This window comes from Leptonychotes weddellii, chromosome 4 (genome assembly GCF_054177405.1).
Source record: "Leptonychotes weddellii isolate Sample4059 chromosome 4, ASM5417740v2, whole genome shotgun sequence".
Taxonomy (NCBI): domain Eukaryota; kingdom Metazoa; phylum Chordata; class Mammalia; order Carnivora; family Phocidae; genus Leptonychotes; species Leptonychotes weddellii.
The window spans coordinates 38,874,129-38,891,966 of NC_138372.1; the positions used below are offsets into that span (position 1 = coordinate 38,874,129).

General features: G+C 59.5%; 2 protein-coding genes across 7 annotated transcripts in view; one reads left to right on the forward strand and one right to left on the reverse strand.

Moving 5' to 3' along the window:
• The window catches only part of PODN (podocan), a 58,376-nt gene that overhangs the window by 7,518 nt on the left and 33,020 nt on the right, over positions 1–17,838 (forward strand). For 2 of the 6 annotated variants that reach the window (XM_081816947.1, XM_081816949.1), the window contains 9 exons: positions 677–770; positions 2,131–2,195; positions 3,790–3,899; positions 4,964–5,120; positions 5,426–5,541; positions 6,117–6,774; positions 9,723–9,871; positions 11,145–11,358; positions 13,975–14,896. In XM_081816947.1, the coding sequence (XP_081673073.1) occupies positions 677–770; positions 2,131–2,195; positions 3,790–3,899; positions 4,964–5,120; positions 5,426–5,541; positions 6,117–6,774; positions 9,723–9,871; positions 11,145–11,331 (1,536 nt within the window). In that variant the 3' untranslated portion in view covers positions 11,332–11,358; positions 13,975–14,896. Of the gene's footprint in view, positions 1–676; positions 771–2,130; positions 2,196–3,789; positions 3,900–4,963; positions 5,121–5,425; positions 5,542–6,116; positions 6,775–9,722; positions 9,872–11,144; positions 11,359–13,028; positions 13,124–13,974; positions 14,897–17,838 lie in introns of those variants that run through there. The other 4 variants (XR_014144508.1, XR_014144507.1, XR_014144509.1 and 1 more) reach the window with 4 other exon arrangements.
• SLC1A7 (solute carrier family 1 member 7) overlaps positions 16,466–17,838 on the reverse strand; it is a 43,266-nt gene continuing 41,893 nt past the window's right edge. Inside the window, exon 11 of the mRNA XM_081816963.1 lies at positions 16,466–17,616. Within this exon, the coding sequence (XP_081673089.1) occupies positions 17,398–17,616 (219 nt within the window). The 3' untranslated portion in view covers positions 16,466–17,397. The remainder of the gene's footprint in view (positions 17,617–17,838) is intronic.

Here is a 17,838-nt window from a genome sequence, read left to right on the forward strand (position 1 = left end):
AAAGGGACAAGTTAAAGCAACACTCGCTGTTGGTTCATTCACTCATTTATTCATAAAATGTCTCCTGGGTACCTGCTCTACCCCTCTGGTGCCGGGTCAGGTGCTGGGCACGGAGGGAGGACTTGGACAGTCTGGTGGGGAGACAGGGATCTAAACAGGTAAAGGTAACAGATGGAGACAGAGGACTAGTGCAGCAGGGCCCAGAGCAGCTCCTAATCCAGGCCCCAATCCAATTCAGGAAGGCTTCTGGAGGAGGTGGTAAAGCATTCCAAAAGGAGTGAGGACCACAGGTTTTTCCCCATCAAGAAAGGGAACCCAAAGTATTTTCTGGCTTGGGGTGGGGAGAACGGGCTGGGGATGCCTGTCACCAAGTAGGAACATGAAAGGAGCAGGTCTGGAGGGGAGATGCACTCCAAGTTTGAACTGTCTCTAGGTGCCCATGTATGGGCTCCTAGAAGGTGAGACCTGCATGTCTGTTGTGGTCACTGCTGGGCCTCCCATGCTCAGACCCAGGCCTGGCCCAGCCCCAGGTCTGTCTGCATGGGGGTGAACCCCAACGGAGGTGCCCAACCGAGGGACTGGCTCCTGGGACTGGGGTGGGGGTGAGTCTCTACTGAGGCAGGAGCCCTGGGCCTCTAGTGAGGCCTCCTCACCACCCCTGTCCCCCAACCCCCAGAACAACCAGCTGGAGAAGATCTACCCCGGGGAGCTCTCCAGGTTGCATCGGCTGGAAACTCTGAACCTCCAGAACAATCGCCTGACTTCCCGAGGTGAGGGATGCCCCAGAGCCCGGGCCGGGGACACCAGGCGGGGCACTGGTGCCCATGGGAAGAGCTCCACCCCGCGGATCCTGGGATATGGAAAACAGCAGGGCTGGGCCAGCAGCAAGGCCCCATGGGCAAGGGGCTCCCCGAGGTTGCCTGAGAGGCACCCCCCCCCCCCGCCCCCGGGTGTGCCTGAGAATCAAAGAAGCTTTGATTCCCAGGGCCTTTGTCAGAGCTCGTAGGTAGATTCACAGAAGGCCTTTAGAATCAAAGAGCTGTAGAATCCTCGATTTGTAAAAGGTTATTTTTTTTCTGATAGGAAAATAATTTATGATTATAATAGAAAATTTGGAAATGTAGAAAATGAAATGGAAAAGAAAAAACCCACTCATAATTCTGCCATGCAGAGTTCATCAGTATTGATGTTTTGGTATATTTCTTTCCACTTTTTAAAAAACCACTTTATTGAGGTCTAACTTATATACTGTAATGTTTACCCAACGTGAAAGTACAGTTTGATGAGTTTTGAGAAGTTTATACAGTTGAACAACCCTCCCCATAGTCCAATCTAGGCTTTTTTTTTCTTTGTGTTTTTTAATTCATAGCTGAGCTTATAGGGTAGCTTATAGGGTAACTACTATAACTGCTTCGTTGCTCCTAGCAGTTAACACAGCAGCATCCTTCATGGTGCTGAACGCTCTCGGTGGCCGTCACTCTACTCAGCGGCAGCAGGGCCGACCCCGGAGGGACGCCGCGCAGTTTATGTAACTGTTCCCTCTCCTTAGATACTTGGCTGAGTCCCAGCATCTCCAGGGGCTGGGAGCCCGGAACTGAGTGTCAGAGGCTGGCCTAAGGACTGGAGAAGGGCCAGTTTGGCTGGCCTCCCAGCGACAGCCAAGTCCTGACATCACATCTGCCAGCTTGGGACAGGGCTGGGCCAGGTGGTGGGGAGGTGCAGGGGCCCCTGCCCCACCCTGCCCTGCGGCTGGGTGTCAGGAGGGTCTCTGACACCTGAGGGGAGCACTCCTTCCTGGTGGGGAAGGGTGGGGCTGGGTCCTCTGCCCTGTGGCCTGACCTGATGAAGACCCATTCCTGCCAGGGTGGCCCCGAGCAGGTGAAGGACTGGTCATTTCTGAGCCCTTTCCGCCTGCTCCTCTCAGCCGGGGCCCCTGTGAGCAAGGGGAAAGAAGAGAGGGCTGGGCAGGCCTGCAGGGACTGGTTGAGAAGGGATCGGAACCCAGCCTGTCTCAAGGGGGGCCCTCCCCCGTCCTGGCCAGTGGGGTGGGCATTGCGGGGGTTGGTGGTGGCGTGCTCCCCTGTAGCATCTCCTTCATCCAGGGCTCTGACCGATGCCTGTCCTTTGAAGGGCTCCCGGAGGAGGCTTTTGAACATCTGACCAACCTCAATTACCTGTACTTGGCCAATAACAAGGTAAGGGGCCCCCTGGTGTCTGGGGCTGAGCTCAGGGAACTTTCACTAGGGCCTTTTCGAGGGTGGCCGCTGGGTCCCCCTTGCTGCTCAGACATGGTCCTGGTAGGACCCCACACTTTAATGCAGGGCATCAGAGTGGCCAGATAATGAAAACAGAGGCCCAGGCCTTACGGAAGTGTAGGGGGTGACAGCTCATCCCCACTAGCGAGGGGGTACTTGGAGCGCTTCTTGGAGGAGGTGTCATTTGAGCAGGGCCATGAAGGGTAACAGGATTTTGGCCAGGGGCCCTAAGGGGGAGGCACTGCTGAAGAGACGGCAGGAGAAGAGGCACAAAGGCACTCGACTTCAAAACAGTTGGTGTGTCCCAGGGCTCTGTCTTGGCCCCTTCTCTCTGAGCTCTCTCGAGGAGACCCATCCCCTCCCTGGGCTTTAGCACCCATCTGCATCATGGCCATATGCAATGGCCGTCCCCAGCCCTTTCTACTCCTCCCACTCAAGACTCAAATCTGAGTCTGAGGGGTGCCTGGGTGGCTCAGTTGGTTAAGCGACTGCCTTCGGCTCAGGTCATGATCCTGGAGTCCTGGGATCGAGTCCTGCGTTGGGCTCCCTGCTCGGCGGGGAGTCTGCTTCTCCCTCTGACCTATCCCCTCTCATGCTCTCTCTATCTCATTGTCTCTCTCAAATAAATAAATAAAATCTTAAAAAAAAAAAAATCTGAGTCTGAGCCACAAATCCAGGGTGCATTGCTCACCCACACCCAGTCCCACTGTGAGCCCTCGGCTCCCCTCTGGCCCTGGTCCACCAGCCCCTTCATCCCCCCTTCCCCAGCTCAAACACTCCCAAGGCTTCACTTTCCAACCGGAATGAAAGCCACGCTTCTCCCCGTGGCCTGTGGTCGGAGGGCCTGTGTGTGGGCCTCACAACTCCTGTTCCCCCTCACTCCCTCTACTCCAGCCCCTGGATGTGGCAGCCCCCACGCGGGGCCTGCCCTCGCTGCCCCTGCCGCCATGGGTGCTCTTCCCTCAGATGGCATTAGCGGTGCCTTCATGCCTTAAGTGTCCCCTGTTCCCCGCGCACCCAACCCAGTTGTTCTGTCTTCAGTCTGTTCTAACGTGTTACCACTCTCCGATACTTTTGTTCCTTGTTCCTTGTCTTCTCCACTAAGATGCAAGCTTTAGGGGGTGGGGATGGGGACACTTCTCTGTTTTGTTCCCCAGGGCATGTCCAGCACCTGGAACCAGGCCTGCAATGTTGCAGACTCAGGGCCTACTGTTGAATGAATGAAGGCTAGATACTGGGGCGGGGAGGGGGGGGGTTGTCTGGAGGAGTGTGGGTCCTCATGGTGGCTGTACAGAGAGTCTGTGCTGGGGAGCAATGAGGGGAGAGACCAGGAGGACTCTCCAGGCCTAGAGGGCTTTCCATGTTCAGGGCTGGAGGGAGCCATGGAGGTTCTGTTTTTGTGTTATCAGGGGAGTGGGATGGGTTTCCAGTTGAGAAAGATGGCTCTGGTTGCAAGCAGGTGACAAATTGGAGGGGACCCAGAGTCCGCCTCTGCCCTCCATTGGTCTTTCTGCCCCAACTCTTCCCTTTCTAGCTGACCTTGGCACCCCGGTTCCTGCCAAATACCCTGATCAGTGTGGACTTCGCTGCCAACTATCTCACCAAGATCTACGGGCTCACTTTCGGCCAGAAGCCAAACCTGAGGTGAGAAGTCGGATGGGGCCCTGGGCTCGGGCTGGGGAAGAGGGAGGAGCTGAGACAGACACTCCCAGCCCTGAGCAAGGCGGAGAAAGCCCAGACAGGCCCTGGAGGAGGGGCATGCTGGGCAGCTGGCAGGATGCCCCTGGCTCAGCGCTGTGGTGGGGATGCCTGGGCTGCAGGATCTGAAGGCTGAGAGGAATCTGCCCAGGAGATGAGATCAGAGAGTGATGTCTGCGGAATTGTGGGGAGCTGGGTGAGGGTTTTTCCCTCCTTCCGCAGCCCGTGGGGGAAGGAAGCATCTTCCAACAGGTAGAGCTGGCTCTCACTGAGAGCTGCTTTGGAAGGAGTGAGGCCTCCTAGCAGAGGGGTGTGAACAGGGCAGGGTGGTGCTAGGGGGTACTGACAACCCCCGGTGCTGCTTCTGTCCCGTAATCTGTCACCTCACTTGATTGGCTCCATCCCCCGAAGGAGCCAGGGTCACTGTGTGGTCCCATCCCACCGATGAGAAGGCTGAGGCCCAAGAGAGGTCACACAGCAAGAATGAGTTATATCTTCCATGTTTAAATATCTTCTGTTTCTCTTATTTCTGGTCTTTGCTCCCTCTAGTATGTTAGCGGCATGATGGCAGGGTCTTGTTGGTTGTGTCCACGGCTTATCTCTTCAGAGTCTAGAATAGTCCTGGCACATAGGGACACTCACTATATATTTGCTGAATGAATGAGAGGTCACCTCGTCTGAGCTGGGCCCTGTACTGGACACTTGAGACAAAGGGGTGGCAGGGACAGTCCCCATCTGCGGGAAGTCCCACAGAACTCAGAGCCAGCTGCGTGGAGTTGCCAGGCAGGGGTCCAGAATCCTGTTTCTGCCACTGAGGTGTGCGGCAGCCTCAGGTGGGTCCTTGGTCTCCTTGGCTGTGTAGGGGGGCCTGGATTGGGAGGGGTCTGAGGTTCTTCAAATGGGAGGAGGGTACCCTGGGCCCAGGCCCAACCTGGGCAGGGTCTGAAGGCTCATCAGGCGAGCTGGTGGAGGGGGCCCGGGTGGGTGAGGACCTGCGCCTCATTCCCCAGGTCCGTGTACCTGCACAACAACAAGCTTGCGGATGCCGGGCTGCCCGACAACATGTTCAACGGCTCTAGCAACGTCGAGATCCTCATTCTGTCCAGCAACTTCCTGCGCCATGTGCCCAAGCACCTGCCGCCTGCCCTCTATAAGCTGCATCTCAAGGTGGGAGGGAGAGCGTGGGGAGGGGCAGCAAAAGAGTAGGGACCTGCAGTGGGGGAAGAGCCCCGGTCCACTTAGGCCCAGTGGTGAGGCTGTGGGGCCCTGGGCACAGGCCAGAGGGCACAGTGTCCACTGTAGGGAACGAGGCAGAAGCCCAGGTACCGGGCTGTCGATATCACATGCAGAATGCTCCAGGCCTGGCCCTCCTCCCACGGCTCCCCAGGCCCCTCTCCACATCTCACTCCAAGGCCCTGCCCTCACCCTTTGGCTGTCCCTCATGCTCCCCTCCCGACCATCCCACCCCTTAGAACAACAAGCTGGAGAAGATCCCACCAGGTGCCTTCAGTGAGCTGAGCAACCTGCGTGAGCTGTACCTGCAGAACAACTACCTGACTGACGAGGGCTTGGACAACGAAACCTTCTGGTAAGCCCCGCCTGGGCCCCCTGTGGGAGCCCGGGACCCGGGACGCTGCTCCCCCGGCCCAGCAGCCAGGGCCTCGCGCACACACCCCCCACCCCCCACCTGTCCCTGGCCAGCTTCCTGGGGAAGGAACTTTGGGGCTGTGACTCTGCTGACATTTCTGTCCCCGAGAACGAGTGATGTGTAGATAAAGCCCGCCAAAGTTCCGGTGAGGCATCTTCAGAGGCTGGCTTCTTGTACAAAGTTGAGACTGGAGTGTATTTGTTGAAGGCAAATGAATTTTCACTTTTTAGGCCCAGGGTGGCTACAGAAGGCCTTAAACAACTGGTCTTCAGAGAAGCTCCTTTGTGTCAGAAACCACGCTAGATTCTTCCTACACCAATACAGCGTTGCATCAACCCAAGGAGAGGCGGGAGAGGACTGAGGTCCCCTCGTGGGTCACCCAGTGGCAGAGCTGGGATGAATTAGACGCAGTTCCCTTGCCGTCTCCCTCGGGAGGAATGATGGCAAGAAGCACCACGTGGGCCCCCGCCAACCATCCTCATCCCGCCTCCCCCCCCCCGCCCCCGCCCCCGCAGGAAGCTCTCCAGCCTGGAGTACCTCGATCTGTCCAGCAACAACCTGTCGCGGGTCCCCGCGGGGCTGCCGCGCAGCCTGGTGCTGCTGCACCTGGAGAAGAACGCCATCCGGAGCGTGGACGCAGACGTGCTGACGCCCATCCGCAGCCTCGAGTACCTGCTGCTGCACAGCAACCAGCTGCACGCGCGCGGCATCCACCCTCGGGCCTTCCAGGGCCTTAAGCGGCTGCACACGGTGCACCTGTACAACAACGCGCTGGAGCGCGTGCCCAGCGGCCTGCCCCGCCGCGTGCGCACGCTCATGATCCTGCACAACCAGATCACCGGCATCGGCCGCGACGACTTCGCCACCACCTACTTCCTGGAGGAGCTCAACCTCAGCTACAACCGCATCACCAGCCCGCAGGTGCACCGCGATGCCTTCCGCAAGCTGCGCCTGCTGCGCTCGCTGGACTTGTCCGGTAACCGGCTGCACACCTTGCCCCCCGGGCTGCCGCGCAACGTGCATGTGCTGAAGGTCAAGCGCAACGAGCTGGCCGCCCTGGCACGCGGGGCGCTGGCCGGCATGGCCCAGCTGCGTGAGCTCTACCTCACCGGCAACCGGCTGCGCAGCCGGGCCCTGGGCCCCCGGGCCTGGGCGGACCTGGCCCATCTGCAGGTAAGGGCGAGGGGAAAGGGGCTGGGTCATGCCCGGTGGGGTGCGGCTGCCATGGCTGCCCCGCGCCCACCCATCGTGTGGGCTCAGCTGAGGGGTGGGTGGGAGGGCCTGGCCGTGGGGTGGGGGCTAGACCAGGAAGCAGTCGGTATGGCTGGCATGCCAGGCACAGCAGCGAGCGGCTGCTATGGCCGGCCTGAGCTCAGCACCTGCAGGAGGGCTGTGGGGATAAGGGGGTTCATGGCTGCAAGTAGGAGGCCCAAGGTCCAGGGGCGGGTGGGGCCGGTGCGGGGGGCACTGGAGAGTCAAGCTCACCCATCTGAAGGCTCAGGAACAGGTGGCTGGGAAAGGCTGGGCTTGGGGGAGGGGAGGGCGCAAGGTCTGGGAGGCAGGCTGACCTCCCGGTGCGGAGGGCTGGGGGAGGCTACCTGAGGCATGCTGGGGCTGCTGAGTGGGCGAGGCTGCTGTGGCCACAGTCTGAGTCAGTTGGGGTATCTGGCTGTAAGTGAAAGCCCCCACTCAGTGAGGACCAAGAGGGAACTTGAGTAGAGAAATCTGGGAGGCAGGGCCTTGGTGCTGCAAGGTCAGGAAGTGCCCCCACTCTGCTGCACTACAGGGGGTTGGGGGGACCCCTTCCCCAAATGTACACCCTCCACCCCCCACCCCCCACCCCCGGACTTGCTCCTCCCTGTCTCTCAGGGCTCTGCTCAAATGTTACCTGCTTGGGAGGTCTTCCTTCACCAGCTATCACCCTCCTGTGCTTTGTTTTTCTTCATAATCCTCATCCCTCTGGGCATTAGGTCATCTGTCTGCTTGTTTGTTGTCTGCCCTTCTGCTAGAATGAGGGGCAGGCATTTTAGTCTGTTGTGTTCACTGCTGGCCCCGGGGACCTCTGTGTGGTAGGCTCACAGCACCTGTATTTTGGGAGAGCAGTCATGATGAGCATATCTGAGGGGGGTGCAGGGGCGAGCCCACAGAGTGGGAGGGGGCAGGCAGGCAGGGCTCAGCCCTGAGGGCGGATCAGGGTGGGAGCTGGGGCCAGACACCGGGATCCAGCTGCCTGGGCCAGGCCCTCGTGGATTGTCCTCAGGAGCCCAGATCCCATCGTCTTCTCCTCCACACCTGCTCCACCTACTCCATTTTCTAACTCGCTGAAGGGGTGCCCACGGGAGACCCGGACGCTGCCCCTGACACCCCCTTTTCATGCCACTGCCCCCAACACCCATTGTTACTGAACTCTGCCATTTCTACTGTCACACCTCTCAACTCACTTTTCTCCATCCCTACTGCCCCTACTCCAAGCCAAGACACCCCCATTTCTCACCTGGACCCCAGCTCCACAGGAGCTCTCCACTCCTACATCCCATGTGCAGTTGGTGGGTATCTTGAAAAACACACGCTCACCTTCCAGTCCTGCTCAGAACCCTCCCATGGCTCCCCATTGCTCTTAGAACCCAGAGCAGAATCCTTGCCACAGTTCTCAGGGCTGGCCTGCTTCTGCTCCCAGCCAAGCTCCTTAGCCTCCCAGGCACACTGGGTGTCATTCCTCCTGGCCCCGCCGCTGAAGCCCAGCACCCTGCTAACACCTGCTCACTCCTTCGCTCCGCAGCCTGTCGCGGGCCTCCACCATGTGCAGACACAGCTGCTCTAGAACTGAGGACCTGGCGGGGAGTAAGACAGATGGAGGGGCACTACCCTCCTAGAGCTTGTGATATACCTAGGACTTAGTCCAGGTGTCACCTCCTTCAGGAAGCCCTCAGTGATGGGCAGGTGCGGCCTGGGTGACTTCAGTCAGGGATGAGGTGTCTGGTGGGGGGTTCTTCCTCGCACTGTGGGATCTCTCTCTAAAGCAGCTGCTCCCCCTGCTTCAGAGCCCCCGCCTGTGCCAGCTGCTGTGCTCCCCTGCGTCCCCTCCACACAGCCCAGTTCCACCAGCTGTCGTCAGATTTCGGGTCCACCCCCGCCCGCAGCCTCGAATGGCAGGGGCAGCATCTCCGTGAATTCCATTTCCCCGGCACCCGTGGGCACTGAGGATGTTTGGAACGAATGAGGCGGTGCCAGGGCTGTGTGGTGGGAACACAGCGGGGAGCAGGGATTCCTGCTGGGTAGGGGAGGTGACGGGGAGGCTCCCCAAGGTGTGTAAAGCTTGTTTCCCCTTGAATCTTGAATCTCGATTCATGGCCCCCAGTTTCCTGACCCTGAGCTTCAGCCTGTCGGGGTGAGGAAGGGAGCTCAGGGAGGATGGAAGCACCCATACCTGCCCAGGTGTGTGGGAGCGAGTGTGTGCTGATGGCCTGGGGGAAGGCAGGGCGCTGGGCCCATGCACGTCCAGGTCTCCTGCCACCGCATGTTTGCTCCGCCCTGGGAAAACCACCCCATTTCCCTGGCCACCTGCGGCCGGCACTCTAGGCATGTGCCGACCCCGAGACTGACCAGCCTAGGGCTGGCTGCCGTGCCAGGGTCACTGTGGGCCTCAAAGCCTTGCTCCCAGCCTCTGCCCACATGGCCTCTGAAGTCCGTGAATGAGCAGCCCCACCCGTATGGACCCCCACCCCCACCCCCACCCTCATCTGGGACCAGTGTGGGGATATTCAAAGACTGGAGGATCCCTGGCCTCTGCCCTTCTGGGGCCTTCAGTCTGATGTGGGGGACAGGCGTGCCAAGGAGGAGGGACTGTGCCACCCAGATATCTTGGCTGTGAATTCATGTGGAAAGGCAGAAGGAGCTGGGCAGGACATAGTTAGAACAAGGGTTGGGGTTCCAGCCTCATGCAGGCTGCGTGGCCTTGGACAGATCTCTTAACCTCTCTGAGCCTCTGTTTCCCCTCCTGGAAAATGGGGGTAGTTCTAGATCCCACCTTACAGGGTTGTCATAAGATTTAGATAGACCACGGGGTGGGTGGGATCTGTGCAAGACATTAAGTGCTTTGACTCCCCTGGTCACTCATACAGCTGCTGGACATCGCTGGGAATCAACTCACAGAGATCCCCGAGGGGCTCCCCGAGTCCCTCGAGTACCTGTACCTGCAGAACAACAAGATTAGCACCGTGCCCGCCAATGCCTTCGACTCCACACCCAACCTCAAAGGGATCTTTCTCAGGTAGGAGGGCCCCCAGGGTCAGCCTGGCTCTGGCAGGATCGCTGAGGCATCCGGGAACAGCTCCCAGGTAGATCAGTGTTCGAAGCCTGGCTTCACTGACTGGCTGTGTGACCCTGGGTACATCCCACACCCCCCTCAGCCTCTGTTTCATCAGCTCTCAAGGGTGGGGACAGTCTGGCCGGGCCTGGTGAGGTTTATAGGTTTGTAAAAGGACTTCAGAAACTTTAACAAGCTGTGCGTGTGGGCGTTATTGATGTTACTGTGGCGGGAAGGGGTACCAGAGAGTGCAGGTGACTGCTGTGCCCGCAGCTGGCCAGAATTGAGCCTGGGCCTCAGATGGCAGATGTTCAGGTCCTCACTGAGCTGTGGGGTTTAGAATGAATTTTTTATTTTATTTTATTTTTTTAAAGAGACAGAGGGAGAGGGGAGAAGGACAGAGGGAGACAGAGAGAGAATCTTAAGCATGCTCCATGACCAGCATGGAGCCCGAGGTGGGGCTCGATCTCACGACCCTGAGATCCTGACCTGAGCCGAAATCAAGAGTTTGGCGCTTAACTGACTGAGCCACCCAGGTGCCCCTAGGATGATTTTAATGGGGGAGCCCACTCCCCAGGACAGCAGAGTCAGGGTGGTTCTTCCCAACATCCTACCTAACCAACCCCCGGACTCAGAGAGAAGGGGAAGATTCGAGAAGGCAGAATGTGCACCTGCAGGGGATTGGTGGCTGGGTTGGGGTAGAGTGTGACCTATGCCTTGGCTCCTGTGGGGGACTAACGCACAAAGAGTTGAGGGGCCTGATATCAGAGCCCAGCCTCTGCCTCCCCTCAGCCCGAGTGCCGCCCTGGCCCAGCTTGACCATGGCCTTGCCTATGTACCACGCCATACCAGGCAACTCTAGGCTGGCAACCCTGGAGCCCCAGGCCTTGGGGTTAATCCCAGAGGGAGGTAATCCCAGGCAGAGAGGAGGCGCCCACGTCTGCCACCCCCAAATCTTGGAGCATTTGCAGATGGGGGCCTGCCCCTCACTGTAGGAGATGAGTGGCCCAGGGTCTGGGCTCACTCCCCGCTCCAAGCTATAGCCACACTGAACAGCTGGGACTTACATGATGCACCTTGCTTCTCAGCACTGCCCCCCCCCAGCCCTGCACCCCTTTTGTGCTTACTGTGCCCTCTTCCTGGAGATCTTGTTCCCTCTTTCCCTGCTAGGGTGGGTGGGGGTGGGGACTCTGAGGGTCAGGCCTCTGGCACTGACCGCACATGGCGGCCCGCACAGGTTTAACAAGCTGGCTGTGGGCTCCGTGGTGGAAAGTGCCTTCCGGAGGCTGAAGCACCTGCAGGTCTTGGACATAGAAGGCAACTTTGAGTTTGCTGACGTTTCCAAGGACCGGGGCCAGTTGGAAGAGGAAGAAGATGAGGAAGACGAGGAGGACGAGGATGAAGAGGATGAGGAGAGGCGATAGTGACAGGGTGAACCGGATGTGACATAGGTAGGTGGTCTGTGTGGGGGCGCACTGACCTCTCCCCACCAGTGTCCTGTCCCTGACCCCAGTATGGGCCCTGGGTGAGGGGCTGGCAAGCCTGTGGGAGGCCGGCACAGGCTGGGGACTCTCCAAGGTGATGAGCACCCCAATGGGACACGCGCAGGGGCTGGGACGGTGGAAGCAGGGAATGGATATGGGCGCCCAGGAGAAGGCTACTGCTGTGAGCCAGGCCGCAGGTGATGGGGGAGCCAGTGAGGATGCACACAAGCAGATGTCCTGAAGGGGTTTGGGGAGGGACAAGCAGACTCCAGAGGCCAGAGTCGCCCTGCTGGGCATGAGGTGAGGGAGAAGACAAGCCCCCAGACCTAGCTTGGAATCCCGGGAGGATGATAGTACTGGGGGAGCAGATTTGTTGAGGTGGTAGGAATGTTGAGTTAGATAGGCCGGTGGGGGCGGTGCTCAGGCGGCTGCCCAGGGGTGGGCCAGATATACGGGTCTGGGGCTGGAGAGTGAGGTCTAGGCTGGAGATGGGGGTCCAGCCATCATCAGCCTAGAAATAGTCCGGAGGCCACAGGAGGCTCAGGGAGCTTGCTTGGGGAGAGTGTGAGGCCATGGCCAGCTGCAAGGGAGCCTGCGGAAGGGGCTGGAGGGAAGCAGGGAGGGAAGGAGGTAGGAAAACCCCAGGCAGTCAAGGACAGAGGGAGATTATGTGCATGTGCAAAACAAACACCCCACGTGGGCACATTGTGCACACACATGTACCCATGCTCACACGTGTGTCTAGACACACATACACTCGGGGCGCCTGGCTGGCTCAGACGGTTAAGCGTCTGCCTTCAGCTGGGGTCATGATCCTGGGGTCCTGGGATCGAGTCCCGCATCGGGCTCCCTGCTGAGCAGGGAGCCTGCTTCTCCCTCTCCCTCTGCCTGCCGCTCCCCCTGCTTGTGCTCGCTCTCTCTCTAATAAAAAATTAAAAATCTTAAAAAAAAAAAATAAACACGCATACGCTCGCACAGAGCACACACTTGCAGAACGCATAGTGCACACAGACACACATGCACGTGCTCCATGGAACATCCGCAGGCGCAGAACGGGTACGTGCTTGCACACGCGTGGAGGACGCGTGCATGCGACTACACACTGTGTCCCCATGCACAAGGCCCTTGTGGAGAGAGCAGCCGTGTTAGTGCTGCTGAGAGGCAGGTGGCGGGAGCCCTAGCAAGGAACCCCCAGATTTGTCCACGAGGAGCTCAGCTGTGACCTTGTGGGGGAGTGGCCTCAAGGGCAGTGGGGGTGGAGAAAGGAGCTGGCAAGCAGAGACCCCACGGAGCATACACACCTCTCTCAAGAAGTTTGGCTGTGAAGAGAGGACATGAGAGGGTGGCAGGGGGACGGCGGTGTGAAGTTCAGGCGGGGCTCCAATTACCTCTTGCCCTGTTCAGAAACAGAGCCGGTTGGAGTGCTGATGGGGAGGGGCTGGCCTGGAGGAGGGGGTTAAAGACGGGACAGAGGAGAGCAGGGCGAAGCTAGCCCCGTAGAGACGGTAGGAGGGACCGGCTTTGGCAGGAGGGACGGAGGACCGAGTGGCTGCAGTCACACACAGCTTAGTGGCTTGGTGGCTGGACACGCAGTCCTATCAGCCCGATGCCTTCAGCCTTCTGTTTTCTCTGTGCAGCAGGAGGCGCTCGGCTGACCGGGGTGGGTGTGGAGAAGATGGGCCATTGGATCCATCCGTGGCGGGGTTTTTGGCCAGGTGTGTGGGACAGAAGGGTAAGGAACGAGGATGTTGAGGGTACTGGCAAGCGAATGGCTGCAGCGTGGACCCCGGGGGTCAGTCTGGGAAGGGAAGGAGGTGTAGACAGGAGAGTGGGGTGGGCAGGGCCTCTGGAGAGGGACGCTGGAGAGTGGGCACCGTGTGGTGAGTAGCCGGGAGGAGAGCTGTGGTCAGAATGAGCTGAGCTGGCAGGGTCACAGGGTCAGGCTGTGACCATGGGAAGGGGCCCCTGGGCCACTGTTAGGACACTGACTTGAAGTAGGGGCTTGGGTCAGAGAGGAGACTGCAGGGTGGTGGTGAGGACCCCATGGGGGGATGACAGAGGGAGGTGGGGCTGACAGAAGGATGTGGCTGGGGTCGTTATCCTAGCTCGGAGAACAGGCCCAGAGGCCATGCTTGGGAGTCCCCTTCCGCTGCTGCTGGGGCCCTAGGGGAGAAGGTGGAGACCTCCTGTCTAGAAATTGTCCTCAGGCAGAGCTGGGGATCAGGGAGGGGGGGTGACCAGCTGTTCAGTGAGGATGCTCTGGCCCTCCTGAGGGGGCTGTGGAGTCCTGGGATGGGGGAGAATCTGCCCCCTCTGGAGGCCATTGGCCTCAGGCAGGTCTGTTGGGGGGTTGCCTGGGAGGGGCCCTGGGGAGTGGCCAGAGGCGAGTCGATACCAGGCCTGGCCAGTCAGCGAGAACACTGCCCAGTGGGTGGCCTGCTGGCTCTGGGCCCCCAGGGGCAACTCCCCCTCCCGCCTGCAGTGGCCTAGCCCTCCCAGAGTCCCCTCAGGGGGGCCTCCTAGCTCGAGCCCACCTTCCCAAAGCTGGCAGGTCTGCCCCTGACTCTTCCACATGTTCTGCAGGACAGCGGACCGCCGGACCCCTTTCTGCAGCACGTACCCGTGCCCTGTGAGCCCCGGTCTGCCATGCTCACAGACGCACCCAGTGCCGCCCCCACCAGCCGCCCGCCGCCACCACACAGGCTGAGCACTCAGTCTCCCATCCCCACCCGTTCCGGCAGCACCCTCAGCCACACATGGGCAGGCACCACGACACGTCCACACACCGCGGGCTGCACGGCGCCCACCGAACAGTTCCGCTCCCCTCCCAGGCCCTCCATCGCCATCATGCCCCTGACTCATGCAGACTCGGGGAAGGGTCTGACCCTGCCCTGGCTCCCACGGGTGCCTGCTCCCTTTACCATGGACCCCCCACCCTCCCCCCACACACACAAGTCACATGCAGACAGCCCTCTGTGGCCCCTGCCACCAACACCTCTTGCCCCAGCCAGAACTGGCCAGAACAGCTTGCCATCTGCTCAGCCGTCTGTCCATCCGTCCACTGGAGAAGACAGAGTTATCTTGGAGCTCTCTGTGGCCAGGGGCCCGCCACCCTCTGGAACTCACAGAAGCTGACGTTTCTGTTCCCCCCTTTGGGACTGCTTCCCTGGCCCCCAGCCGCTGGGGCGGTCACCCCCTGCCATGCCCCGGCCGGCCACAGGCACGTCTTTGACAGAAATCCCACCGAGGCCAGAGGGAAAGTCTCCCGGGGCGGCTGGGGCCTTGGGCAGGAGTGAGGTGGAGGGGCAGGGCTAAGCAAGGAGGAAGGCCCAGCTGCCCTGATGACATACCTTTTTTATTCTTTGGGCCTGTGGGGGAGTTCTGGGTGCCTTTGGACTTTGAATTCTTTTTAAGAAAAAAATGATAAAAAAAAAAAAACAACACCTCAAAGCTGATTTTTCTTGTTACAGAAAAACTAATATAAAAGCATTACCCCTTTCTGGCAGCCCGTGGCCGTGTCTGTGTGTGCTTCCTGTCAGGTGCTGGGCCGGCTCCCGGCTGGGGGTGGGCAGGACACAAGCACCTCAGGGCCTGTCCAGACTGGCAGGAGTCGGCGCAGAGTTTAGTTGTTGGGCCCACAAGTCATCTCACGGGCCGAGGTCCAGGGGTGTGGGGTTTAGTCACAGGTAAGGAGGCCTGAGGCATGTGTGGCCCGTCTGCTTGGTGGGGGTCAGCAGGTCCGGCCAGGACCACCACGTGAGCTCACTCTGCACTTCCAGAGGCTGAGCATCTGAGCAGAGGACCTCCTGGCTTTGGGCTACTCAGGCTTACCCGGAGGACCGCCTGCGCCCTGAGCGGGCATCACTGATGGGGGTGTCCCCAGGACGGCTGGGATGGGAAGGAGCCTGGAGGCAGGCCCAAGCTAGAGCAGAGTCCCTTGGGGGCCCAGGTCTTTGCAAGCCTGCCCAGGGAAGAAATGACGGACATGTCTAGTGCTCCCACCAGCCCCAGCAGGGCCAGAGCTGGAACTGGGAGGGGCAGCACCCGGCTTAGAGCAAAGCAGAAACTCTGGCGAGCAGAGCCGCCCCACAGTGGATGAGACGCCCAGGAAGCAGTGTCCTCCCGCTCCTGGAGGTGTGTAAGCATGCTCCTGTCGAGCCCAGTAAAGAGCAGATTCCTGCCTTGGGGTGGGCCAGGCTCCACTGCTCAAAGGGCCTTAGAGATGTGACACGAGGAAGGGATGTTTTAGCCCGTCCACATGATTGTGGGAATGACTGATAGCTTGACCTCTGACCTCTCTTTGGTGATTAGGCCTTAATGAAGGAAGGATGTTCCCATGGTAGACCCTCCAGCCCCTGGCTCTGCAATGGAACGGGGATCCTAGGATCAGGGCCCTTCCTGGACTCCTCAGACTGCGGCCCTGGGAGGAGGATAGGAAGTAGTTCAGGAGTGGGGGCTGGGAGGGCAAGTGCCCTCCTGAGTCTCTGAGTGACTTTGGGAAGCCCATCCCCTCCCCCCGCTTTAGTGTCTTCCAGGGCTCCTCCGTGCAAGACCCTAGAGCTGCGTCTTCTCCCCAGAGCCCATTCAGAACAGGCCGTGTGGCCAGGGCTTTTCTGTGTCCCCTATGAGCTTCCTGGAGGCACCCTGGGCCTGAGGAGAATGAGGGAGAGTCTGGAAATGTCTTTGGGCACGTCCGCTCCTGAAAGCAAAGCATTCACTAAAGGGATCAGACTATTTGAGGAAACTTGTCTCTTTTGTGGGGACTGATCTCTGTGGTCTGTCCACACTGGCTGTGGAGACAGGCCCCCGGGGAAGCTGATTCGTACTCTGCCTCCTACCTATGACAGCTCAGACAGGCCTGGCTTCATTCCAGCCCCCAGGACAGGCTCGTTTGCACTCTGGCTGCCCAGACAGGCCTGTCCACACACTGCCAGGCCAGCTAGACCTGTCTATCCTCTGGCTACATGGACAGGCCTGACCCTACATTGGCTGCCCAGTCGGGCCAGTCTGCATCGCAGACAGCCTATATTAGCCCAATAAAGAAATGCTGGCCAGGGTGTGGTCGCTACGCCCACAGACTTAAAAAACAAAATACCTTTATTTAGTTATCACTGAATATGCAAACACAGAAAGGAGTAGAAAATCTAACACCACTTCGTCACACAGGCTTGCGTAGAGGGCTGACCCCAGGGCTCCATGGGCAACTTGACCAAAGCATCCCATCACGCCTGCCTCCCCAGTCCTGGCTGGCCTACCTATCCTGTGGCAGGCTGGCCCAGATGTCTCTAAGGGTCCCTGCAGCTCTTCTGAAGACATCCCCTCTCCACGTCAGCTGAGCTTTGTGAGAGACAACTGCTGGGATGGGCTGTGGCACGCGGCAGGCAGTGGGCCTCAGCCTTGGGCTGGGCTGTCCTCGGGGAGAGCTTTGTCTGAGGCCACGTGTTACAGGGCAGGGAGGGGGACGGGCCTGGGCAGGGACACAGCTGGGGCAGAACCAGGCTGTTGTTATGTCTTCATAAACTGAAGGTAGTGGTGGCTCAGAGCTCCTGGAGGGGGGCAGAAACCCTTGGCGTCTGGCCCTGCAGGCCCCCGTTCTCTGGGAAGGAGTGGCCAAGGCTTGAAAGACTTGAGTGAGAGTCCTGGCCCTGACATTATTTGCTGAGACCTGGCGTGAATGTTTGCAGCTCACAGAGCCTCAACTGTGTGATCCAGAAAGTGAGACCATATAGTGCCTGCCTGCCACCCTCCTAGGCCATCACAGTAGACATGTCACAGCCGGGGCTTAGGCCATGCCGGCTCATCATTCTCCAGCTGGGGCTCCCACCTGCGGTTTTTCCCTTTCCGGAACTCCACTGTCCGACAAGTGGGGCTCATTCTGGCCTCTCAAGGGTGGGAAGAGTGTGTGAGCCTGGCTCCTGGCAGGTGCTCAGAAAAGTAGGTGAGTTGAGATCTTGCCCTTGGCGCCTAACCCTGGAGGCCTCCCCTGGCCCCTGCGGCCCTGCAGGCTCAGACATTGGTCTCAAGCTCACTAATCTCAATGGTGCAGTGGTCCAGACAGGTGGCAGCTGACTCCTCGTCCTGCTCCACCTGGACGGGGATGTGGTGGGGACAGGCGGGACCCAGGGTCAGCTCTGAGGCCTCAGCCACGCTCTTCACACAGCCGTTCTGCTGGGTTGCCACGATCTCCTGGAGGCTCACCGGCTTGGTCTCACAGGGCGGCAGTTTCTGGGGAGGGGAAACAGGCCTTGGTAGCAGCAGGAGGGAGTGAGGTTAGACACTGGGGTGGACTGAATGAGCAAACCATGTGATTGGTTTTCCTACAGATGTGCTGTGGGACCTTGATAGGTCACCCAGGCCCTCTCTGGGCCCCCAGTTCCACTCTGTCCTGCTTCCTTCTGAGGCTGTCTTAGTGGAGGAGGGCCACACCGTCTGGCGAGCGAGTTGGTG